Below are 24653 nucleotides of genomic sequence, written 5' to 3' on the forward strand. Positions count from 1 at the left end.
CAACAAATATTGTCAAAAACTTAGTTTAAACATCTTTCACTTGTCTTTCTTATTCCGAGTAATTTTAAAAAAAATATTTAACTTTGGAAAATTATTTAGATAATTAAGAAAATTCTTATTATGATAAAAAAATATGTAGTATAATAAAACAAAGAAATCATTTATAAAACTTGTGCAATATTATTTTACAGACAAATGATTGTTCGAAGTAAAAAATTTTATATTCGATGAATTTAAAAATCACAAAATTCGATTCACATTGTTCTGAAAATCTCCTTTCGGATACACGTGTAAATAATTCTTGTTAAACTCGGACAATCATCTTCGAAATTAAAAATAGAGAGCGTTGAAGAAATGTTTTTCACTTTTTGGAATTTTCTTTTATCATTTCTTTTTTTTTTTTATTGAAGCAGGAAGAAAATATTTATCTTAACGAATGGAAATTTCATTTTTCGCATTTTCCTTTTTTCCTTCTTACAGAAAAGAAAATAAAAATTACAGAAAAATCTTTGATTGGCGCAGAACATAGTTGTCTACGAGTTCCTTTAAATTTTCGTAATAAAGAAAAGATGCATTGAAATTACGAAGCTATCCTTTCAATTTCTCAGAACGTGATGAAATAGTGAGTTCTTCGATAATATTCTCTTTGATAGCTTAGTATTGACAGTTTAATAGTAGCATTAGCCATAACTCTATTCCACCGTCTTTCTCATTATTTTGATTTCTTCTCTATTTCGTGATGAATGATCACTAAAAATCGATCTATCATCAAAAGAAAATGCGATTGTTTTGAATAAAAAATTTACAAGTAATTGTAATTTCATTAATTAGATAATAATATTTTTTATAGAATAGTTTATATTATGAAAATAAAATTTTTCGATTTTTCTAATTTAAAATGTGAAAATATTTATTTAATGGATAAAAGAATAAATAATATTTATATTTATTTATATTATATTTTTAATATAATAATTGAGTAATTTTCAATACAAATATTCATTGCTTTATTTCGTTATAATAAATTTTTATATAAGTAATTGTGATTATTAAGTAACTTTTGTTTATTTAAAAAATAAAATATTTATTCAAATTGTAAAAGAAAATTTATTTTTTATATAGATTATAGTTACTTTTATTATTTTTGCAATTCATGACATGAATAATAGTTAAAAGTTTAAAGTTATGTAAGTTAAGTAAAGTAAAACTTTTTAAAAACAAATTAAAAATAAATTTCATAATTTATAGAGCACAATTTATTTTAACGTATAAAACGCTTATATTTTAGGAACTATGTTTCACTGTTCAACTTTTATATAAGGTTGAAGAAGTTAGGAGCAAATGTCAGAATGTGCAAGGGTTATTTTAAAATCATGTTTAATAACGGTACAATATATTTTTGTATGAAATGATCAAGTACAATGAACCAAGTTCAATTATCTCATTATCTTTTTCATTTAATTCAGGATTCAGCAATTTTTCAATGAATTTAAAAACTCTATTGAATGAATTTTCAAAACTCTATTTTCACATTGAATAATATCACATTGACATAAATATTACGTATTTTTAAACATATAATAATTAATAATAATTAATATCAATTATTAAGTATAAAATATCACTGGATCTTATTATTGAAAAATTCTTTTTAAATTTTCAAAAAGATATTTTGAAAACATTTATAGAAATTTAATATGATATGATTAATTGATTATCATTTATAATTATCTGAAATCATTTTTAATTAAATTATTTATTTTTCAATTTTTGAAACATGATAAATTAAAATTTGTTATAAAAAATTTTAATTGCAATTTTTTAAACAAACAAATAATACTTGTGTAAAAGTATATCTATTATGTATAAAATAACATATATTTGATTTTTTTAATAATATTTTATCTTATTTATTTTTTAAACTTAAAATTTAAAAGCATTAAGATTCTACTTTGATTTTTCTTCAATTATATCATGATATTCATATCAAAGTGAACAGTTACAATGCTTTTTCAGATAAAGCGAGATGTTCAACAAGTGTGTTCGTTAAACTTGGCACAGATGAAATACTCGATCATGATCAATTGAATAACATTTATAAAAGATACGTGACTTTGAAATTTAATTCATCATACTTTTTTTTTTTTTTTTTTTTTGATAAAAAATTATCTGCTTAAAATATATTTGATGATATTAAATTGAAATTTAATAATGTAATTAACTCTTTTATTTTATATTTATATTTAATGAATTATTCTGATATTATTTTTGCTCTAAAATTTGGCAGTTGAAATTTACATATATTTCAATTACTTTTAAAATAATTACTACAAAAAATATTCAAACACTAATAATTTTGATTTATGTTTTATATTTAAAATAAATGTGTATAAAGCGATAAAAATATTTTATATTATATTAAAGCATAGCATATGTATATATATAAAAGAAATACGAAAAATAATTTTTGATTTACAATTAGAATTGAAATTTTTAGTAACTATAACTATATAGTTGCAAGTACTTAAAAAAAAATAAAATAGATATATAACAAAAATAAATTAGGTTTAATTTAATAAATTTTTATAATGTTTTTGTGAATTCAAAAAATTTTTCTGTCTTTCAAGTATCTTTAAGAAAAAAGAAGTTATGAAAATTGTTTTTCATCAATATCAACAACAAATTCTCAAAATAAAGTAAATATTAAATTTAGAAATTAATTCGATGCCTTTATAAAATAAAGTTATTATTTATTTGAAAAAAATCACACAACTTTTATTTCTTTAAGATAAAAGATTCGCCATTATTTTCGATAACTTTGTTTCGGAAAATCATTACAGAAAAATTTCAAATCTTCTAATTGAAAAAAAATACTATTTTTAATGTGTAATTATCGATATTTCTTTATATATTTTTTAATCAATCAAATGATATTGAAATGATTTGAATATATAAAATCTAATAAAAAAGTAATCCTTGTGCTAAATGATTTCTTATTTCTCGGAGAAATAAATTATATTTTTTGTTTTTTTTTTTTTTTTGTAAAATACAAGACTTGTATTTTGTGCGATCAATAAATTATTTTTTTTTCCTTTTGAGTTCATTAATCTCTTAAGATTGATGTTGGTAATAATTTGCATTGATAATTGAGAACAAGTCGTAATGAGAACAAGACAATTCAGACAAATAAATGCAATATCCAAATATTCATGGACTTTTAGCATTTTATACATAGAATCTATTGTTCTTCTTTTTTATCAATAAGAAGGGGAAATTGCGATAAAGAATTAACTAAGAATATAACATAGAAATAATAATTCAAATTATATTCAATAATTCAAAAATAATATTATCAAAAATATATTCTTACTATAATTATATGTATCTCATATTAAGAATAGCATAAGATCTCATATTAGGAACATTCTAAATAGAAAAATTAAATTAATCTAAGAGCAATTTATATAAATTAATATAAATTTTTCATTTAAACGATAATAGAATATTTATATATATAGAAAAAATTTGAAGCTAACAATGAAACTAATCAGAACTTACTGAAAGAACTTACCTTTAGTAGTTATATATATATATATGTGAACGAATACAGATTTTTCTCGACGAGAAAAAAAAATAGATTTTAATATTTTGTTAATGGAATAATCATATTCAAAATCATATTCATAGTTCCAACTACGTTTCTTTATAAAAATACTATAGACTCTCATACCTTTACTCTATCACACTCTTCACATCTTACGAAATATTTAAATCAAAATTACAAATACCTCTAACCTAAAAAACGAACTAAATCCTATCAAATTAAGTTATAGATCTAACGCCTAATTAAAAAAACAAATTTCTGAATTTTACATGCTATTTCCCACTGTACCACTTTCGATTTTTAATTCGCTTATAATTCCACCGATATCTCAGTTCCGATAGATCACTCGAACCCCACTCCCACTGTACAAATAAGCCACAAAGACAAATACACCCATCCTCCAAAGCAACGGCTGTAACCAACCGCAATTGTAAAACTACACGTGACGAATGCGCGAATAGGAAATCGTGTTGCTCGAGCGAAAATAGAACATGGACACGAACGAAGCTGTTTTCATTCGTGAGTGAAACACTGGCCAATCCGGCATCGATGCACTCGTGACTCGTTTTTCGAACTTTTTTCTCTCTCTCGTTCGATAGGTATAGTAAATAGCGAAATGAGATGCGGTTTCTTCACGAGAATCCGACGACTGACTGGAGAATTCGCAGACGTGCGCCTTTAATTTAGAGCCACGGAGCGCCCTCGAGTTTTCACACTGCATACGCCCGTTCCTGTCCATGTGTACATCGTGTCTGCGTGTATCCCGTACACAAATCCTTGGCCAAAAGTGGCTTTTCGTGTTGGATACCGTTGCTCGAGTGCTATCGACTGAATACACAATCCCGCCGTGTTAATTGGCCAGAAAGGTCGCGACTTCGCCATTTTCAAAAAATAGGATATTTAAATTAACCTCTTGCTCGTGCTCTTCGAGAATGGATCGTGCACTGAAAATGGAGGTCCTTTTCTTGGTATCCTCGTGTGAATGACTTTTGACGAACAGCAGATAGCGATGTTCAAGATGTTTGAGAGGCTCCGTGAGACGTCGCAGAGTGTTTTTATCGATTTTGAAAATTTTAATTAAAAACAGAAGTTGATTTTCTAAAGCAATAATTTTTTAGTATAAAGTAATTATTTTAATTATTGGAAATTTTTCTAATTTATGGTAATGTGAATTTTGATTTTAATAAATAATGTTTTTTAACGTATAAAGATAATTTTAATTTATTTAATACAATTATAATTATTCCTTCTTTCATCTAATTGTAAATTGTATAATCTTATATTGTATAAAATTTGGAAAATAAAAGTTTGAAATTTATAGTATTATGATATATTATATTTTTTTTAGGTAGTGAACTATTTTTGATCATCAATCAAAAATATTTAATATAACTTTATCGTTTGAAGATGATTCCTAAGCATATATCTGCAAGAAACGAAATCGAATATGTAACGAATAATTGTGATGCATCTTTTGGAAATATTATTGCGAATAGTTATGACAGTCAAAATATGAAAAACTGTATGTACGTAGAATGCAGTATTCCATAACCTATTAGCTGCATACATTTCAAAAAAGAAGATTGCGGGGTTACCGACCAAACAAGAAGATCTATCATCAATCGTGTCCATAATCTCTAAAAGCGAAGACGAAAACTAAATTTGTTAAATATTGTAGTATTAACGTGTAAATTTTATAAACAAATTATTCTGAAATAAAATCTAAACGAGTGATTGCATTTTTAACGAAAATTTCAACATAACTTCGAATATAATCAGATAGCAAATAAATAGAATTATACTCATTAGGAAAGATATTGGTACAATAAAACATTAACACGCTATGATTGTAACTAGAGGTCATCTCTCTAGAGGTTGCTTGTATATTTTATCGTTAATTCAAAGAAGCTTCTCTGGAGACGTGCTCTAAATTTGCTAGATTCTAAACTTTCTTAAGATATTATAAAATCGAGATCGAAATTCTTTTACATTGTATATAATTGCAATATTTTATTTCGTAATATATAAAATAAAATATCATTAATGTAAATTTTTTATAAAATACTAAAAATATTATTTGATTTCAAATAATTTTATTCAAAAAATAGTTATCGAATATTTTCTTTTTACAGAAGATAATAATATTATTGATTAAAATGTACTTCGTTATTTTATACATGCTTCAGTAAAAATTTACAATTATATTGTGGATTTCATAATTATCTAAGCAAATTAAGGTTATACGGTTTCAATCAACAGTATCGATTCTGAGATTTATAATTATTTCAGTTTTAAATTCTATGTTTTAAAATCGCATAATAAATATTTTAACTTAACACTTCAGTATTAAATCTTTTAACACTTGTATATATTTAACTAAATGTATATATTTAACTATGTATATAATTTAATCATAAAATTACTACTTGAAAATTACCTATTTGAAAATCTTTATTTATTTTATTTTATATGATTACTGATATGAAAGAATATTATAATAAAACAAAAATTTATTTTTAAAATATAATATGCAATAAAAAAATTGATATGAGTAATTGCAGAATCTTACAAATAAATTACTTTTAAATTTAATTTTACTATAAATTTATAATATTATTTTTAAACATTTCAAAGTATTTAAATAGCAGTGTATATTATATAAAATTAAATACGTATAGAGAATCAATTCTAGAGGTCAAAATAAATATAAAAGTTGGTATAGAAAAATATAAAGTTAAGATGCTTATTTGTTAAGCAATTAAAAATTGTGTTTAGTATTACAAATAATTAATATTTAATCTTTTTTACTAATTTTTATTTTTTGATCTCTTCTGTTCCTTTAAATCCTTTATCTTTCGAATATAACATCTTTATATATTCCCTTTCCAATTGAATCAACAATATCCTTTCCAAAATTTTCAAATTTTAAAATTGGATCAATTATTATTTTTCCAATACAATGAAATCCTATCCCAATTTCATCGCAAATAAAAGTTTCGTCTATTTTACAGAAATTGATAAACAATTTTTTCAATCAAAATTTTTTTGTTAAATTACTCACCCATGTCGTCGATGATTGGCGCCATTCTAAGGGTAACCCCGACCAAGAGCAAAGACATGGTGAGAAGGAGGCAAGCTGTGGCCACGATCGTCCAACGCGCCCGTGGTGGAAGTTCTTCAGGATCGACAAGCTCTTCTTGAGGACCGGTATTGTTAATCTTGCGCCGTTTCCGCTTCCTCTTTCTACGTGGCCGGTGATACTTCTCCCGAGGTGCCTCGATCTTCTCAGTACCGCTCAAGATCTCTTCTTCTTCCAGCTCATCCGCTATGTTCAACGCCACGTAATCGTCGTCGTCGTAGTGAATCTTTCTGCAAGATATAAAATTTTTTGCTTTCTCGTTATTTTTGTTAAACATTTGATTTTGAAATGAATTTTGAAATTACGACGAATAATGAATGATGTCGCAATAGAATTACAGTTTAAAGTGTAGTTAGAAAAACAAGTATAATAAAAAAAACTTTGTTAATGAATATTTACATGATATAAACGAGGCCATAATATAATAATTATATATTGTATAATACTATAAACTAAACTAAATTACTATAATTATATATAGTAATTTTTTGATAAATGCGGCATACTAAGTGATATATTCCATTTTTCGTTTATCACGAAGTAAGGTTATGTTTTATGAAAAGACTTTTTGTAAGGAATACAATAGTTATTATTTATTCGCAGTATAATGATATTATTTCGCAGTATAATGATAAAATTAAAATTGCTTTCAGTTAATTGATTGCTTAAATATATTGAATTTATTTGTAGATTAAAATCTTTTCATTTTTTATTCAACAGATAGAAAAAGTATCTTATTTCTTAAGCTTTTTAATAAATTGACAAGATACATGAAAAAAATTAACATGAAATTATGCAACATTATTTTTAAAAATATAAATATCTTATATTTGTAATTGTATAAATGAAAATGAAGTTAGAATTTATTTTTCAAAAGTTGATTATCTTTAATTTAGTAGTATTGCAATTTTGCATATGAAAAACTAAATACAATATTTTCACTTTTCACTTTATTTCAAGTGAAAAGTATTGAATTAAATAATTGTTAAAATAATTTTATCAACGCTATAAAATGTAATAATGAAAAAATGAAAAATTTTGAGATTTGTGATCCACAGATTGAGAATCGCTGTTCTAGTCTATCCAACTCAAAGATTGAAGTAAAGGAAAAGCAAAGCAATTTTCCTTGGATAACTTTCGCTCACATAATCGTGAAAAGATACAACTTGTGGCCGTGTTCTCTATTATCCAGTGCAATATCTTACGATATTAAATACTATATTGTAGTAAAGTACTATATTGTAGTACTAAATCTACAGGGAGATCCGTAAATTATAGACAATTGCAGGAGTACTAGGTTAAATTTAAATGGTTCAAGAAATAAATATAAAAAACAATAAAATTTTATCTTTTCTAAAATCGAGAATAATTATAAAAAATGACAAACAAAAATTTACATTTATCCAATCGATTTTTTTTTAAACTTTCATAACAATACGAATATATACACGGATTTTACCATTCAAGTTCATTTTTATCTTTAATTTTCTGGAATTAAAAAAAAATTTTAACATTTTTCCTTCAAGAGTTTGATCAAAATTAATTTTTCAAATCAACGCAATTTTATTTTCTTTTTTTTATTTAATTTTTCTCGTATATAATCACCTCTTTTCAGGATCGAGAGACATTCTGTATAAAGTTCCCAAAACCACAAAATTGAAATTAATATTTAATAGTTTCCAAGATCTACGCCGAAAATACAAGAGTGAAACTTTATAACATTGACAAAGTTTCGTTCAACCGTTAAATATTTCAATACACTTTTGCAATCTATGTCTTGGAAGAACCCACTATTAGCATAAAGTAAAATACTGTATTATTCTTTGCAAACTAAATCGATACTTATAGTTGCTCGACTAATAAATTAGAAGTGATATCGACATTTGATGTGTCAGAATCCATTATCGAAAAGAATTTTATTTAAAGAAAAATTACATTTATAATGATTATATTGAAATAATAAATTTTATAAAATTTCTTTAAAATTTAGAAATGGTTAATCAAAATTTTAAGTACGAATTTTAATTTTGAATAAAATTATTGTATTATTATTGTCGAAAGCAATCTTATTGGCAGTGAAAAAACGTGTAATTATCAAATTAATATAAATAATAATTTCAATCAAAACTTTAATTCGATTGATACATGTTAATTCAAATAGTTCAACGAAATTTAATATACAATTTAATACACGATATTTAAAATTTTAATAGGAAATCCCGATTTTAATCGTGACAGATCGATTTCCTCGAGAAAAAGTATTTATATCATTTACATATTCTTCAAAGCATTTTTTTTTCATGAAATATTTATTAAATTTTGCAAGGAAAATATTCAATGTGTCTCTGGGATATGTGGAACTATATTGTATATTTTTACATTTATTACGTTTTATTTTTTAATTAAAATATCCTTTATACAACACGTAGATTTGAGACATTTTAAAATTTTATTTTATTCAGCTGAAATGAAAAATGAAAAAATAAAAAATATAATATATATCGATTTATATGTTTCATTGAATTAACAAATAATAAAATTTTTTCTAGAATTAATAATATTAACAAAGTAAAAATACATAAGTAAAATACATAAGTAAAATACGATGTAAAAAGACAAATATTTCAAATCAAAAATATACTAAAAAAAAAAATTTATATATATAAGATACAAAAAAAAGATTTCTAAATAAAATTATATATTAATCCTTGAAATTGTTTCTGAATTATGTTTGTTACAAAAATGATGGAACCTTTTAAAATTAATATATTAAAATAAAATTGAATTTTACATTATATAGAAAAATATATATATTGCTATTTTACTTGATTAAAACTTCTATTATATATCTAATTATAATAAATTTTATATTTTCCATTTAAATATAGAAATATATTGCAACTGTTATAAAGAACAAAATATTTTGCAAATTCTATTGTTGAAATTTGACAATTCAACAATTGCGAAAAATAAAAAAATAAAATAATAAAAATAAATTTGCAATTTTTACAAAAATAATAAATTTTAGCTAAAACCTGCAAGTGATCAAGAAATATAATTATCGCTATATATCTTAATTTTATCATTGAAATTCTCATTCAATCGTTATACAAAGCTTTTAATTCATCTCATATTTTCGTGCATTTATAATGTTTGTTTTAAATAAATTTGGGAGACGATAAAATGCTTATATTTAAATTAATCAAATATCAATTTTTTACCGATATCACTGATATCAATTTCTGATGAATTAATTTCACTAATGGCAACGTATTTTCTTTGTTAAGAAATCACGAAATTAATGAACGCGTTATATTTACCGCGGTATCGTTTCTGATCCTTTAGCGGGTTAATCCATAATTAAAGACGTTTCAACTTTCGTACAAGTGGCTCGATCCAGAAATGTGTCGGACAAAGCCGCCTGATAAAACATCTGACGTATTCGTAATATAGGTCATGCCATATTTTTCAAGTATTACTTTTTAAACTGAGATTAAATAAAGAAAAGTGTATATATACATANATCTATAGGCCATCTTATAAACTGATAACGATAAAATAAAAATGTAAAAAAAAAAAACGTTAACTCGTAAAGTTACGAGTAGAAAAAAAAAAGAATCTGAAGATTAATAATACACATTTATCTAATCTTCACGAATTAAATGAAATTATTAGTGATATATACTTTTATAATAAATAAAATTTAAATAAATATATATATACATATAACGTGAGAAAATTTGCGATTATATAACGAAAATAAAGATTAATGAGGAGGATAAAGATGAAATTGGAAGGAAAATCAAGGAATCTTGGAAGAGAATAAGATCGTAATTGGAAGAATCATGATAAAAATATGGATAGAGGTGCTTCAGCGTGCAGCAGCTTGTAAGGGAGGGGGGCGAGGGGACCACATCATTACGTCGAACAAAAGGAGGGCTATTGTCGATCTTATGCCAACTGTACGCTGTATAAACATATTATATATTGCTTTGGCTCGTAGAAACGTGTTATTTCTGTTGTCTTTTAAATCTAGTAGAGCTATAAGTAGTATGGTCCAATGATAAGTCAGATTTTGGTACAATACTACGTGAAATTGATAATGTAGAAAGAAATTAAAAATTCTAATGTTTCTTTCAGTTTCGTTAATTTAAAATTCAATATATATATAAAATATATATATAAATAATTTATATTACAATGTATATAGAAAATTTATATTAATAAATAAAAAAAGTTAGAGGCTTCTTCAAATTCATTATAGGATAAAGGAAGAATTTGTTTATGAAATAATTAAAAATTAAACAATTTTTAAATATGAATTTAAAATAATACATAGCTATTAGTATTAATATTAATTACAAAATGAAAATCATTTTTTTCAGAATGATCTCGTGTTCAGATAATCGATATTCTATTACATAAGGAAACGTTCAAAAGTATGAAATATTTATTGAAAAAAATTTGTTGAAAAAAAAAATATTTAATCAATATGTAAATTTGTGAATCAATATTTCCTACACAAAAATCTATCGTAATTATTTATCTGTATGAACATAACATAATTTGAAAAATAGAATAAAAATAATTGAAGACTCGATACAAAACAAATTTTAATCATTAAATAAAAAATCATAGTTTTACATCGATATTTCTTCACAAACTCATTTAAATTTTTCACATGCATAAAATGTATGAATATCAAATTTTACAGTTTTTTTTACGATTTTCCATTTCCAATAAAATATATCCTCGCTTTAATATAAAAATTAATTAAAATTAAAATTATAACTATAAAAATTACTATAAAAATTAAATTAAAAACAACGTGAAGTTTATCTCTGTGCGTATAAAAGTCGTGCACTCCTGAGTAACGTTTAAAATGAAAAAGAGAAAAAAAAAAAAGAAAGAAAAAACTCGATCGTCGAAGCGGATTGATGAAAAAGTAAATGCCTTCTGGCAAAATAACGTCTCTCCTCTTGATCTTTTCCACGTAACAACCGTCACCGACAATCTGAGTTTCATTACACGGTCGAATACGCTTTGTTCGCCTGGCGATCCTCCTATAAAATGGTATTGGATGGAACATCTAACGAAGAGACCAACGATGTGCAACTACGCACCGACGATGACCCAGTTCTGCAGTATATTGCACTTAAATCGAGTTCCTCCCCTCTCTCTCTTTCTCTCTTTCTCTTTTCTTCGCAAACACGCCTACGAATGTCTCCTCGTCTCATCCTTTGAAATTGCAATATTGCAAAGGGGTATTTGTACCAGACGGAAATAAACAAGGTACAGTGTGAAAGTTGAAGCGATATTTCTAGGATTTTTAATGTTTGAGCTTGAAGAAAAATGTTTGATTATTTGTAAAACGTTTTGGATTACGATTTTTATTATTTCTTTGTTATGTTCGTGAAATTTTTTAATTGTTAATGATTGGTAGTATTGTTGAAAGAAAAGTTACTACTAAAATTTTTCTCATTAAATGTTTTGAAATTTTGTTATTGAATTATCGTTTCTTTTGTTTTTCTGTTGTCATTTCCTTGACGCTGAAATTTTTAATTTTTCAAATTTTTATTTTCAATTCAAAGTTAGTTCAATAAATTATTTTGCTACATATTTGTGAGTTTCAATATCTTTATCATCTCTAAATTTTGTGACACTAAAATTGAGAATTCCCGAGTCAAAATTACGAAAATTATTTCACTAAATACTTCGAAATAGTTTTAATTTCAAATTATAAATTTTACCACTGCCTATTTCTCTTTATTTTCTCTCTAAATTACAACATTGAAATGCCGAAATTGCAATTTAATGATAATTTCATAATCAAACTTTTCAATTCGAAATCGTGAAAATCATTTTACTATTTCGAATATTAAAAAAGTTTTTTTTTAATTAATTTTAATCTTAAACGATCATTAATACAATAACATAATAATAATAACAACAACAAATTCTTTTTCTACATAATGTAAAATTTTAACGTGAAATTTTTTCTTTCTTATTGCCAGATGCATTCCTGATGAATTTAATTATCAAAAAATGATGAATTAACGTAAAAAACATTAAAAAATTTTAATTCCTCGTGATCGATTTTACATTTGAAAAAAAAAATGATTAAATATATCGAATGACGTATTAACATTTTCAATCGTGACGATGAAACATTTAATAAATACATTAACGTTGATTAATAAGTATCATGATATAATTGAATATTTACATCAATAATCAAATTCATTTGTTTCAGAGATACAAAGTGATTGTTATCAAGGAATAAAGATAATTATATGCTACGTAATAAATAAATACAATAATTTAGAAAATTAGATATTTTTTCATCCATAAGGATGAGAAAAATAAGAAAAATAATTAAATGATAGAAAATAAACATCAATTTATATTAAAATCATATTAAAAAGATAATCACTTTGTAGAATTAATTGATTTAAAATTTATGATTTTTGTTCCAAATCTCCACATAAATCGACATACTAACCTAAAAACAAAAATATCGTTGCACAGATTTAAAATTCTTAAAAGATCGTAAAAGATGATATGATAGAACTTTCTTGATTGATATGAATGATTCATGATATGAATGATCTAACACTATGATCTAATGATCTAATGTCATTGTAAATAATACGAAATAATACTACGATTAGACTTACAATTGAGCAGTACTTTGGGGAAAATATGAGGCACTTCGGTGCAACTGTGGATATTCACAGGAATCGCTGAGAGTTTCTCGAGTCCTTTCAAAGTTTATCAATGCGAGATCTTGATCACCATCCATCCCAAAAAGCTCTAAACGTGAATCAAGACCTGTTGGGACGTCTTGGATTACACCGTGAAGGATGTGCGGGCTTTTCGAGTGTTTGCGCTTTTTTTTTGGACGTCGTGGACTTTCTGACGCCCTCCGCCGTGTTTTACCTGCAACAATGCAACATTTATTTCCATTTATCATATGAATAATTGCAATTATGACAATGCGTTTCGAGTCGTTGAAAATCATATTCCTTGAAAAACATTTCAGAATAATGGTTTAAATTTCCAGTTGACAGATCAATACTGAGTCAACACTGAATTATGAAAGTAAATATTGATCGAGACGCGGGAATCTTTGAACTATGCAAGTGATTTTCAAAGAATTTGTACCGATTAGTTTCTGAAATCTTTCGATTTATGCATGTACTTGTGAAAATATTCAAGCATATTAATTTTTTTTATTCAGTAGAATCTCGATTATTGGAATTTCTATTAATGGAACAATCAATTATCATGTTTCGAAGGTTTTTTTAACTTTTTAATGAAAAAATAGAGTTATTTATTTTGAATAACTGTGACATTTCCAATGATGAAATTTTTATATCGAAATTTTATACATTTTAATAAAATCATTTGCAATTGATAATTTATAAGATATAAAAATTTTATAAAATATTTTTGATTTAAAATAATAATCGTGTGAAATATAGCAATTACAAGTGATATTTAATATAATTATGATTTCATCTGTATCGATCACATTATGAATGTCTTTCATCAATAACATACATATTTTTTTATTTGAAAAAAGATTTACATCAATAAGACAATTGTAGGTGAAAATGTTGGAAAAGATATTTATAAAATAGAAATTATGTTTTTAAATTTTTAGGGTAAATTTTATGAAAGAATATTATCATTGTATTTATCGATTTACGCTTTATGCAAATTATTCTTTGACGTAAGCTAACCCTACGTCAAAATATAAATTATATCAGCGCACTTTATATAGAGTAAAATTTATTTTTACAATAAGTTAAATTTAGACACAGAGGCATTAAAAATGAATATAATGTGTATTTAGAAATTTTGAAATTTGATAATATTCGAGATGTTCAAATTTCAAATAACATATCATATTTTTATTATTTATATATATATATGCTTCATAAGAATGGTATGACTGTTGTAAAAGATATTTATCATACGATGTATAATCGTTACAGCATAATTTTAGAGTAATTTTTCTATAAATTGATTACTCAATTTTATGTAACTTCTCATCTAATGGTATAATGAATTTTATAAAGTATTGCAAAAAAAGTTGATATTATGGTACATTTGATCTATTTTGAATATATAGAATGTAATTTAACAGTCAAATTATCAATCAATAATATGTATTTCCATATATATTACACGTGAATTATTAGGATTGAAACCTAGTATCATGAAAATTATTATATATAAATTATATATAATTATACTTCTATTTAATAATATTATTATTAATTTTGCCAAAAGTTTTGCACAATTTTAGAAATTGTGAAAATATCTGAAATCAACCAATTTGAATAGCTCGATAATATATATAATGTATAATATATCATATCATAAAATTTTCACTCTTATGAATTTGAAAATAATTTTATTTATTTATAATTATTTGTATATCACGAAAAAAATTTTTTTCTTTAAAAGAACCTATATTGAAAATTTTTATTTCAATTGTATGTGCGTATGCATATGTTTAAACTGTATAATTTTTTGTAACGAATGTATAACATCATAAAATAAATTCACAATTACTATGTCTCATCATTTTAGAGTAATTTTTCTATGAATAGATTACTCAATTTTATGTAACTTCTCATCTAATGGTATAATGAATTTTATAAAGTACTGCAAAAAAGTTGATATTATGGTATATTTAATCTATTTTAAATATAGAATGTAATTTAACAGTCAAATTATCAATCAATAATATGTATTTCCATATATATTACACATGAATTATTAGGATTGAAACCTAGTATCATGAAAATTATTATATATAAATTATATATAATTATATTCTATTTAATAATATAAAAATATAAAAATTATATTCTATTTAATAATATTATTATTAATTTTGTCAAAAGTTTTGCACAATTTTAGAAATTGTGAAGATATCTGAAATCAATCAATTTAAATATCTTGATTAAATTATAATATACATAATGTATAAATATAATTCATAAAATTTTCACTCTTATGAATTTGAAAATAATTTTATTTATTATAATTATTTGTATATCATGAAAAAAATTTTTTTCTTTAAAAAAACCTGTATTGAAAATTTCGATTTCAATTGTATGTGCGTGTGCATATGTTTAAATTGTATAGTTTTTTGCAACGAGTGTATAACATCATAAAATAAATTCACAATTACTACGTCTCATCATGTTGCACATTTACGAATAAACAATGGCATGCTTAATCGTGCATTCTCTGTATGCAACATGAATAGAACATTGATTAATGATCCATATATCTACAGTTGACAAAATGAATATTTAATTCTATTGCTCGCAAAGTTTCATTAAACACAATTTCCAATGACGATAATAACACAACATAAATTGTTTGAACTCTTGCAAAATGTATATAATAAAATAAGTTTTTTCGTGATTTTGGATTGTACTTCGTCCAAAATGAATTCATTTTCGATACATTCTCATCACGAGAGAGAGAGAGAGAGAGAGAGACTAGTAATCGGTCGATAATAATTTCACGAAGATCTAATGGAAAGCATGAATATTTGAATTTCTGTTGGAAAATGATTTTCATCAGATGCCCTTAATAACCTTTTTCGTTTGTGGTCATGCGTGGGTCGATCTTGGGTCATTAGTCCTCTTTCTCGTCCATTTTTCATTTTCGCTCGTTTTCATCCCACAAAATCTCGTAAAGAAATTGTATCTCTGTCAAGGAATTGTCGCCATCTTGACAACATCCATACTAACGCTATTTTTACGAATTCATTTTTGTTCATTCCATTTTCTTTTTTTTTTTTATAGGAATAAAAAATTGTATTAGATTGTTTCAAAAATTATATAGAGATTTGTTTTTATAAAATCTTCATGATTTTAATTATAATGATCAATTTTTTTAGATATTTTATTATTTATACAAAGTATCCTGTGATTTAAATATGACTTTGATTTAGATTTTTTTCTAGAAAATTATCAAATTAATAGATTATTATCATTATAAAAGATAATTTATAATAATGGAATCAATTTGTTAATTTTCTAATATTATTAATTAATAAATAGAAAAAATTTGTGATTAATAATTGATAAATTAATAATTTTTAGATACATTTCTCAAAATATAAATATTTTCAATTATTTAACTTTAAATATAAATACTTGTGCGCGAATAATCGGTCATTGAATGATCGAAATTCTGATAATTGGTTATTATATTATTATATGAAAATTTTTTAATTAATAGAATAATATTAAAAATATATTTGAATATAAATAAAATTTAAACAAATTATCATTGTCAAATTTGATGATTTTATGTATCTATTAAAAAAATATAAATATAATTCTTGGTATTGATCATTAGTCAATTCTAATATTTACTTATACTACTTACTTATACATATACTATTGAACAGACTTCTTACTTTGATTCCTTTTTACTTTGAATCGTCCTTTGATACTTTTGAGTATCTCTTCAGAGAATCTAATTTTTTCCAATACACCCCGTGTTCTGCAATACTGATTCAAGTGTCATTAAATTGACAGTAAATGAAAACCAATAAATTTCAAAAGGTAATATATTCTTAATACGAAGCGTTAAATTAATACGAGATCGAAAAAAAACAAAAAAAAAAAAAAAGTGCCATCCACTTCAATTTCGAATAATTTCTATCTGCTCCACATATTGATTCGCCCATCGATGCAATCCACCAAGAGAACTAAAAATTCAATTAAATGATTTAATAATATTCGATAATCGTGGGACTAATTAATGCAAATTTTTTTGCATGCATCCATTATTCCCTGCTTTCTATTCTATTTCTTATATTGTTCATTCGTTGCATTTTTTCATTTAATTGGATTTAGATTTGTAAAATAAAATCAATGCAATTTTTGACAAAAATTATGATTATTGTCTGCTGTTGAATGTTTCAGAATTATGGGACAACTGGGGAGAAAATTCAAGAATTGTGAAAGATTTTCTTCAAGAAAAATCTTTAAGAGGCAATTTAACCTTCAAACAAACACTCCCTCTTATGGGTATTGTGTTGTTTCAAAGGGATAAAGAGAATTCAGACAAAACACAAGTCAAACACTATCATCAGACCATTAAAGTCTGCTGTGGAAACTTTCTGTTTTAAAGAGCACACCTTGGATATTGTTGCAACCTTCTCAAAGTGATTCTCTTTAACATTAATTTGTCAAAGATGCGTAGAATAATTCATACAAGTATTAGCAAACGTATAATAATTAATCTTTTATATGAAACTTTAGGAAATATAATATAACGCATAATTTATATTTCTGTTTTTAATATGATCATATTTCGTATAAAAAAATCATTGTAATATAATATATTATACAGTATTTAAAGTTTAATTTTAATATGCTTCAAAAAATTAATCTTTCAAATAAGATTTTATTATTGAAAAAAAAATCTTTGAATTTTAATTAAACTTATTAAACAATAAAATAAAAATTTTAAATTGAAATTTTAGAAAAACAATTGTTAAGTTAATTTCCATCCTTCAACTTTTAAATAAAATTAGAAAATTTTTCTAAGAATCAGATTTAATTTACTTTCTCTAACAAAAAATACCTTCTATAATAAAAATGACAAAAATTTTTATATGTTTTTAAATACTACATATGAAATTTTAACTATAAAAAAATCTCAGTTGTACAGATTAACTAGAAGATAAAAGTGTTCATAATAGAACAAATTGGATTTAGATTTGGAAAAGATTTAAAATACTTAAGAAAATTAAATATAAAATAAGTATAATTTCTTTATATTATGCATAACTTCATATATAACACAAAAAATCAAAAAGAAATCTATGGATCCTAATTCTCCTAATTCTCCTAATAATAAGCAATAAAATAAAAATTTTAGATAAAGACAATTGTTAAATTAATTTCCATTCTTCAACTTTTAAGTAAAATTAGAAAGTTTTTTTAAGAATCAAATTTAATTTACCTTCTCTAATAAAAAATATAATAAAAATGACAAAATTTTTATATGTTTTTAAATATTATATATGACATTTTAACTATAATAAAATCTCAGTTATACAGATTAATTAGAAGATAAAAATGTTCACATAATAGAACAACGGATTTAAAATACTTAAGAAAATTAAATATAAAATAAGTATAATTTCTTTATATTATATATATATATATTATATATTATATATAACTTCATATATAAGACAAAAAATCAAAAAGAAATCTATGGATTCTAATTCCTCTTGATAGCTAATAATAAATCACTACATTTTTTTTTTCAGTCGTCAATACTATTTGACAATATATCTTATCAATTTTACACCAAACATACACTTGTCTGTACCAGAAGAATTCTGGTGCAAACTGGTTCCAAATTCAAATTCTCTCGTAAGAAAAGAAATACAATCAATCAAGTCTTAACGATAACAATCCAACTCACCATGATGTCCATTGTGCCGATGATCGGTGGAGTCATCGATGAAGTCGTTGCACGGCGCCGAGTCGTGCCTCCTACGATGATGGTGGTGATGGTGGTGATGGTGATGATGATGATGATGACTCTTCCTTCGATGTTGGTGATTAAGGGAGGAGGAGGCGGTCGATGTCGAGGTGAGTCTGAGCCGGCGAGGGCTGGCTGGCGCGCTACCAGAACGCTTGCCCAAAGCCGAGGATGCTTTGATCGCCTCCACTTTCGTCTCCACCAGGGCGGCGAGGACGGCTTCGAGGCGTGCCACCTCCATACCACTGCCACCATCGTCCGTGGACACTGCCTTGTCAGCGACATCGGAGGTGGACGGAGTCACCGTCATCATCTCTTCACCTATCTGGGTCACATTACGTTCACCGGCCTCGATTGTGACCACTTTGTAATAGGAACCGTCGCGGGACTTCTCCAAGGCCCGCTGACCGAACGGTCACAAAACCGGCACACCAGAATCCTCCCCCTTCTTCTTCTTCTTTCCTCTTTCTTCCACAGCACTATCCACTGAAAGATCTCGAATGAATCGGGACAACATGTAGCCGACTATCTTCTCTCTTCTTTCATCTTGTGGACAGCGTTCGAGATCTCTAATCAAGAAGAATAGATTTCTCTATTTTACCGATTGCTTCACGAAGACCGATCGAGGACCGAAAAAAACGATTATTATTATATTCGCTTTCATCCTTTCGAAAAGTTTCTCAACAAATTTTTCTCAACGATTCGAAGTTTCATTTGTTGATGATCGATGCTGGTTAAATAACAAGAGGATCGTTCTGTGCCTCGATCGATGGGGTTCAATAGGAGAAGTTAATTAGACCATTAATGACTCGAGTGCTTCCATTAAGATGAACGACGTTCGAGCGAGCCTTTCGAAGTAAATATAAGTAAAGATAATTTCTTCCTTCTTAGACGAAAAGATTCTTCTATCTTTATTTTAGATCCTTTGCCTTCGAGACATCTAATTGAGAACAATATTCTTTTTTTGATGTTGTTCTCAACAATAAGTGTTTCGTATGAATTAATTTATTCTTTCAGAATTCAAATTATCTCTATCCGTTATTCCGTTTTTCCTTTTCGCATCTCGTGTCTCGAATTACCAGGAATTTGAGGGCAACTCGATGTAATGCCTCGAACTTAATCCCCGTTTAAGCACAAATAAAGAACGTGCTCGACGGCCCCTGAATAAGAGCTTTCCGCCGCGACCGCCTCAAAGAACTTTCCACCTTAACCGATCAACGATGCACTGCACGTGCACATTATCTGACAACAGTTATCAAAAAGACAACGTACGACGAATCGGCGAGTTCAATCGGCTTAGTTACACACCAATATTTAAGTGGATTTCGATTTGTCTCCATCGTAACTCGACACTTTTCCACTCTTACGTCATTGAGTTCTTCTTTTTTTGTCACTCGACCCATTCGCTCGTTCACCCGTCGCTTCCAACCGATTGGCCGGAATTAGTGACACTCCAGACACTCTGGTCGATCGATCATTCGATATTTCGTTCCACTCAAACGAGATCGGAATTAGTACCGTTACAATCGGTTTCCCAAGTGTTTGACTAGATTGCTAGAATTGCCGAGCGATTGAGACTTCGAGAGATCGAGAGGAGATCAGTCTAAGAGATCGAAATGTTGATCGTGATGACGTTCTTATGAAATGATGAAAGAAAGGACCCGGCAGAAATAGCGGAGTAACTCGTTCTCGTGTGGCCAACTTCCCTCGACCCTTCCTGTCTTCTCGCGTACCTAATGACCTCGTTCCTTTGTAGAGCTTGAAACGTAGCTTGGTCGAAACACGTAGCCATGTTAGGCAGCGTTCGTTGGAACACCAATGGTCATGTGTTCGTGTCAAGTATGTTGTCGAAACTGAGAGATAGAGAGAGAGAGAGAGAGAGAGAGAGAGAGAAAAGAAAGAGAGAAGGAGAGAGAGAAAGAAAGAAGGAAGTCAGAGGAAGCTACCTACTCTAAATTATCACCGAGTATCCACGATGAAGATTCGACGATTCACGTTCACTCGTGTTATTCTCATCCCTCGAACCTCGTTCACTTGATCAATTACGAGGATAGAGAAATTTAATCAAAGTCGACATATTTCTCTGTTAATTTCTCTTTTTAGGGTCAACGATTGTTGAAGCACCCAGTCACTTTCCATATATATATATATATATATATATATATATATATATGGATATATGGATATATATATATATATATACATCGACCAAGTTCGTTAATACGCGTGCAAAACTTTTAAGTATCACGTTCGATTCTCGTGTACACATGTGTAAAAGTTGAAAAGTAATTTCTTCGTCAGCTGAGTTGGATTAACTCGATCCTATGCATTCTTATCGGGTGATTGATTGCCTCTATCGAGAACACGTAATCCCATTTGCAAATTTTTCCACTAAAATTTTTTATCGCGTGACGATCGACATGGAGAAACTTACGAGCTCGTTGCTCGTTAACAGTGTCCTTAACAAGTCCCCAGTGGCGATAAACGAAAGAGGAGGGACGTTGATGGGCAATCGAAACGAGCAACCCGTTGCCCGCGAGGCTCGAGCGCAAGAGTGCTCCTCGTTTGACCTATTAAACTCGGTAAACATTGATGCGGCTCTCGTACAAAACGACCCACGAAATCCCGAATTTACACCGTGTCCATTAATCACGTTTCGAGTATCGAAACACGCGGGCCCGAAGCGCACGAGGGATCATCCATCTTCGTTCCCAAAATTTCGCGTCTGACATCCAATGTCCGTTTCGAAACTTCCACCAAGAGACAAGAGGCAAGAACGAGAAACGTGTCAAGCTCTAAACTATCGCTCGAATCTCGTCGAGAGGCTTCGTGACACGGCCGAGTCGAGGAGCTGCGAAATCCGCAATGATCGTCGAGATACGCACGGGTTGCGTCGTTCAGGGGCACTCGTGGGATACCAGCGCGGTGATTCCCGGCGGATCCATAGCTGGGGAGCAACGGTGGCGTGACGAACGTATTGTTGGTGCGGTTGCTCGTGCACAAGCGGCAGGTGAAGATTCCTTTCCTTTTTTTCTTTTTTTTTCCTTTTCTTTCTCTTTGCGAGTATCGCGACGGACACGTCACCTCGAGCACGTTGCCACTACGTTGGCTAGCACGTAATTCGGTAGTACGATGCGTGTCGGCGCGGTGGCGCGGTCTACGCACATCCCAGCAGGGGAACTGCGTGCGCGAGTAGTAGCGATCGCTCGAATACTGGGAAGCGTGGTGGAGCAGACAGGGTTGGTAGGCAGGTGGCCGGTCTGGCAGGGATGCGTTCAGCCCTACCCCTTCCTAATGCCACTTCCACCACCAGATGCCACCCTCCTTTCGCCTCCCCTCGGACGCCTCCGACGACGACTTCCCTTTCTGCCCATAGTGCGGTCACCTTTGCCTGTAATCGGAGATATCGCGATATTTTTCCTTTCTTTTCTTTTTCTTTTTTTTTTCTTCCTATCTTTACTCGCGCGGTATTAAAAGGTTTGAGGAAAATTGTGTAAAGGGAGGAATTGGCATTGGGAATTGTATCGAATTTGTTTGGTAATGATGCAGTGGAATCTTTTTTAATGGATGATGTTTGTGGGATTTTGTTGGGATTAGTATCGAGAGGTTTGAGTTAGATAGAGGGGATAAAGAGGAAATTAATGAATTTATTTGATAATGTTGTATCTAGTATTTAATATTTGGTTTTTGGATTCGTTCAAATGAGTATTAGGAAGTTTGAAAAATAAATATGAATTATTATTGAATCTATTCAGAAATGAATAAATAGATTTGATATTTGGTATTTTTAAAATAAGATGAAACGATAAAAAAGGAATTGAATCTACTCGATAATGCTAGTTTTCGTGGATTTACTTGGATGAGTATTAAAAATTGAAAAAAAATGTTTTTTTAAGATGAATGTAATGATTCGCATTAACATTGTTTGACATTATTGAATGTTTGTATTTAATGAATGCACAAATTTTTTGCACAATAATGATATTACCATAGAAATAATTTATTTATATATGAAATATATAAAATTATATATGAATATTATGTGCATTAAATAAATGAAATTTATGATTCTATTAATTATAATAAGTGTTTTATCGTATTGCGAATCATTGGAAATAAAATAAATTTTTACAACTTGACTTTTCCTTAGATTCCTCACGTACTTTAACCTTTTATCCTTGTAGATATCTCCTTTCACTATTTCAGCAGGAACATGTTCAGCCTATAAAAATCAAATCACAGAATAAATCTCCACGTGAGATCTTTTAAATTGTATTATAGAAAAACAACTACCCATATTAATGATTCTATTTTATAATTGATCATAAAAATTCTAAATACACACAAAACACATATTAAATTTTAATTTGCACGAAATTATTACCGAAGGAATTTTAGTAATTCTAATATTAAAATTAAAAATCAAAAATACGTCAGAATTGATAAAAATATTTAAATTAAAGGAATAATTATATTTATAAAATCCTTTTTTTTCATTTTAGTCTAATTTAGCTTTTATTATATTTAATAATAATGTTAAGAGTTAAATGTAGTATATAAAACACGTAGACATATAAATTTTGCAAAGCAGAATGATGGAGTTCAATGAAGTATTAATTTTCATTATATTAATTAAATATAAAATTTAACTAACTTTTTTCAAACAATTTTTTATTCTTAAATCAGATAATCGAATAATGTGTAAATAAATTATTTTTTATTTTAAAATTTTTTTCATAGTTGTAAACAAAAATTGCATAAGATTTAACAAACTTCAATGTGCCATTTAGTAATTTGAAAAATGCGCTATTTTAGGATAAATATTATCATAGAAGAATAAGGAGAAACAATGTCACAATTGTAAAATTATATTTTATTCTAATTATATTTTTATTCTAATAATCATAATTCTTCCAATATTTTTCTAATTATGATTATTGTTTGATAATTTTATAATAATTTAATCGCTATATTATAATAACAATTTTATAATAATTTTATAATAAATCGCTATATTACAATAACAATTTATTAAATTAATAATATTTAACAATATGTAAATAATACAAAGTCATTTGAAATATAAGAAATCACTTTAATTGTATTTATTTCAATAAATAAATTAAAGTATAAATAATATTATTTTTCATCATCTTATGTTGAAATGAGAATTGATCTTTTTTGTATACAATTCAATTATTTTTCAAAGCAACTTATAAATTTTATAAAAATTAAATGTGCGTAAGTCGTGTGCTTAAATTTTTATGAGAAGGCATCCTTTGTTACTATTACGGCGAAGAATTCCAAAACTTTCCACGACTATGTCGTTTATAATTTAATCCTAGCATTCCTTAGACCATAGTATCCTGC

General features: G+C 26.8%; 1 protein-coding gene across 1 annotated transcript in view; it reads right to left on the bottom strand.

Annotated features, from left to right (window-relative positions):
* Window positions 1-20120, bottom strand: part of LOC122715658 (lateral signaling target protein 2 homolog) — a 38133-nt gene extending 18013 nt beyond the window's left edge. The window contains exons 1-3 of the mRNA XM_043938006.1: window positions 19224-20120; window positions 13421-13682; window positions 6666-6973 (exon numbers count right to left, since the gene is read on the bottom strand). Coding sequence (XP_043793941.1) covers window positions 6666-6973; window positions 13421-13682; window positions 19224-19596 — 943 coding nt within the window. The 5' untranslated portion in view covers window positions 19597-20120. The remainder of the gene's footprint in view (window positions 1-6665; window positions 6974-13420; window positions 13683-19223) is intronic.
* Window positions 20121-24653: the final 4533 nt, after the last annotated feature.

This window comes from Apis laboriosa, unplaced genomic scaffold (genome assembly GCF_014066325.1).
Source record: "Apis laboriosa isolate Shangri-la unplaced genomic scaffold, ASM1406632v1 scaffold39_cov144, whole genome shotgun sequence".
Taxonomy (NCBI): Eukaryota; Metazoa; Arthropoda; class Insecta; order Hymenoptera; family Apidae; genus Apis; species Apis laboriosa.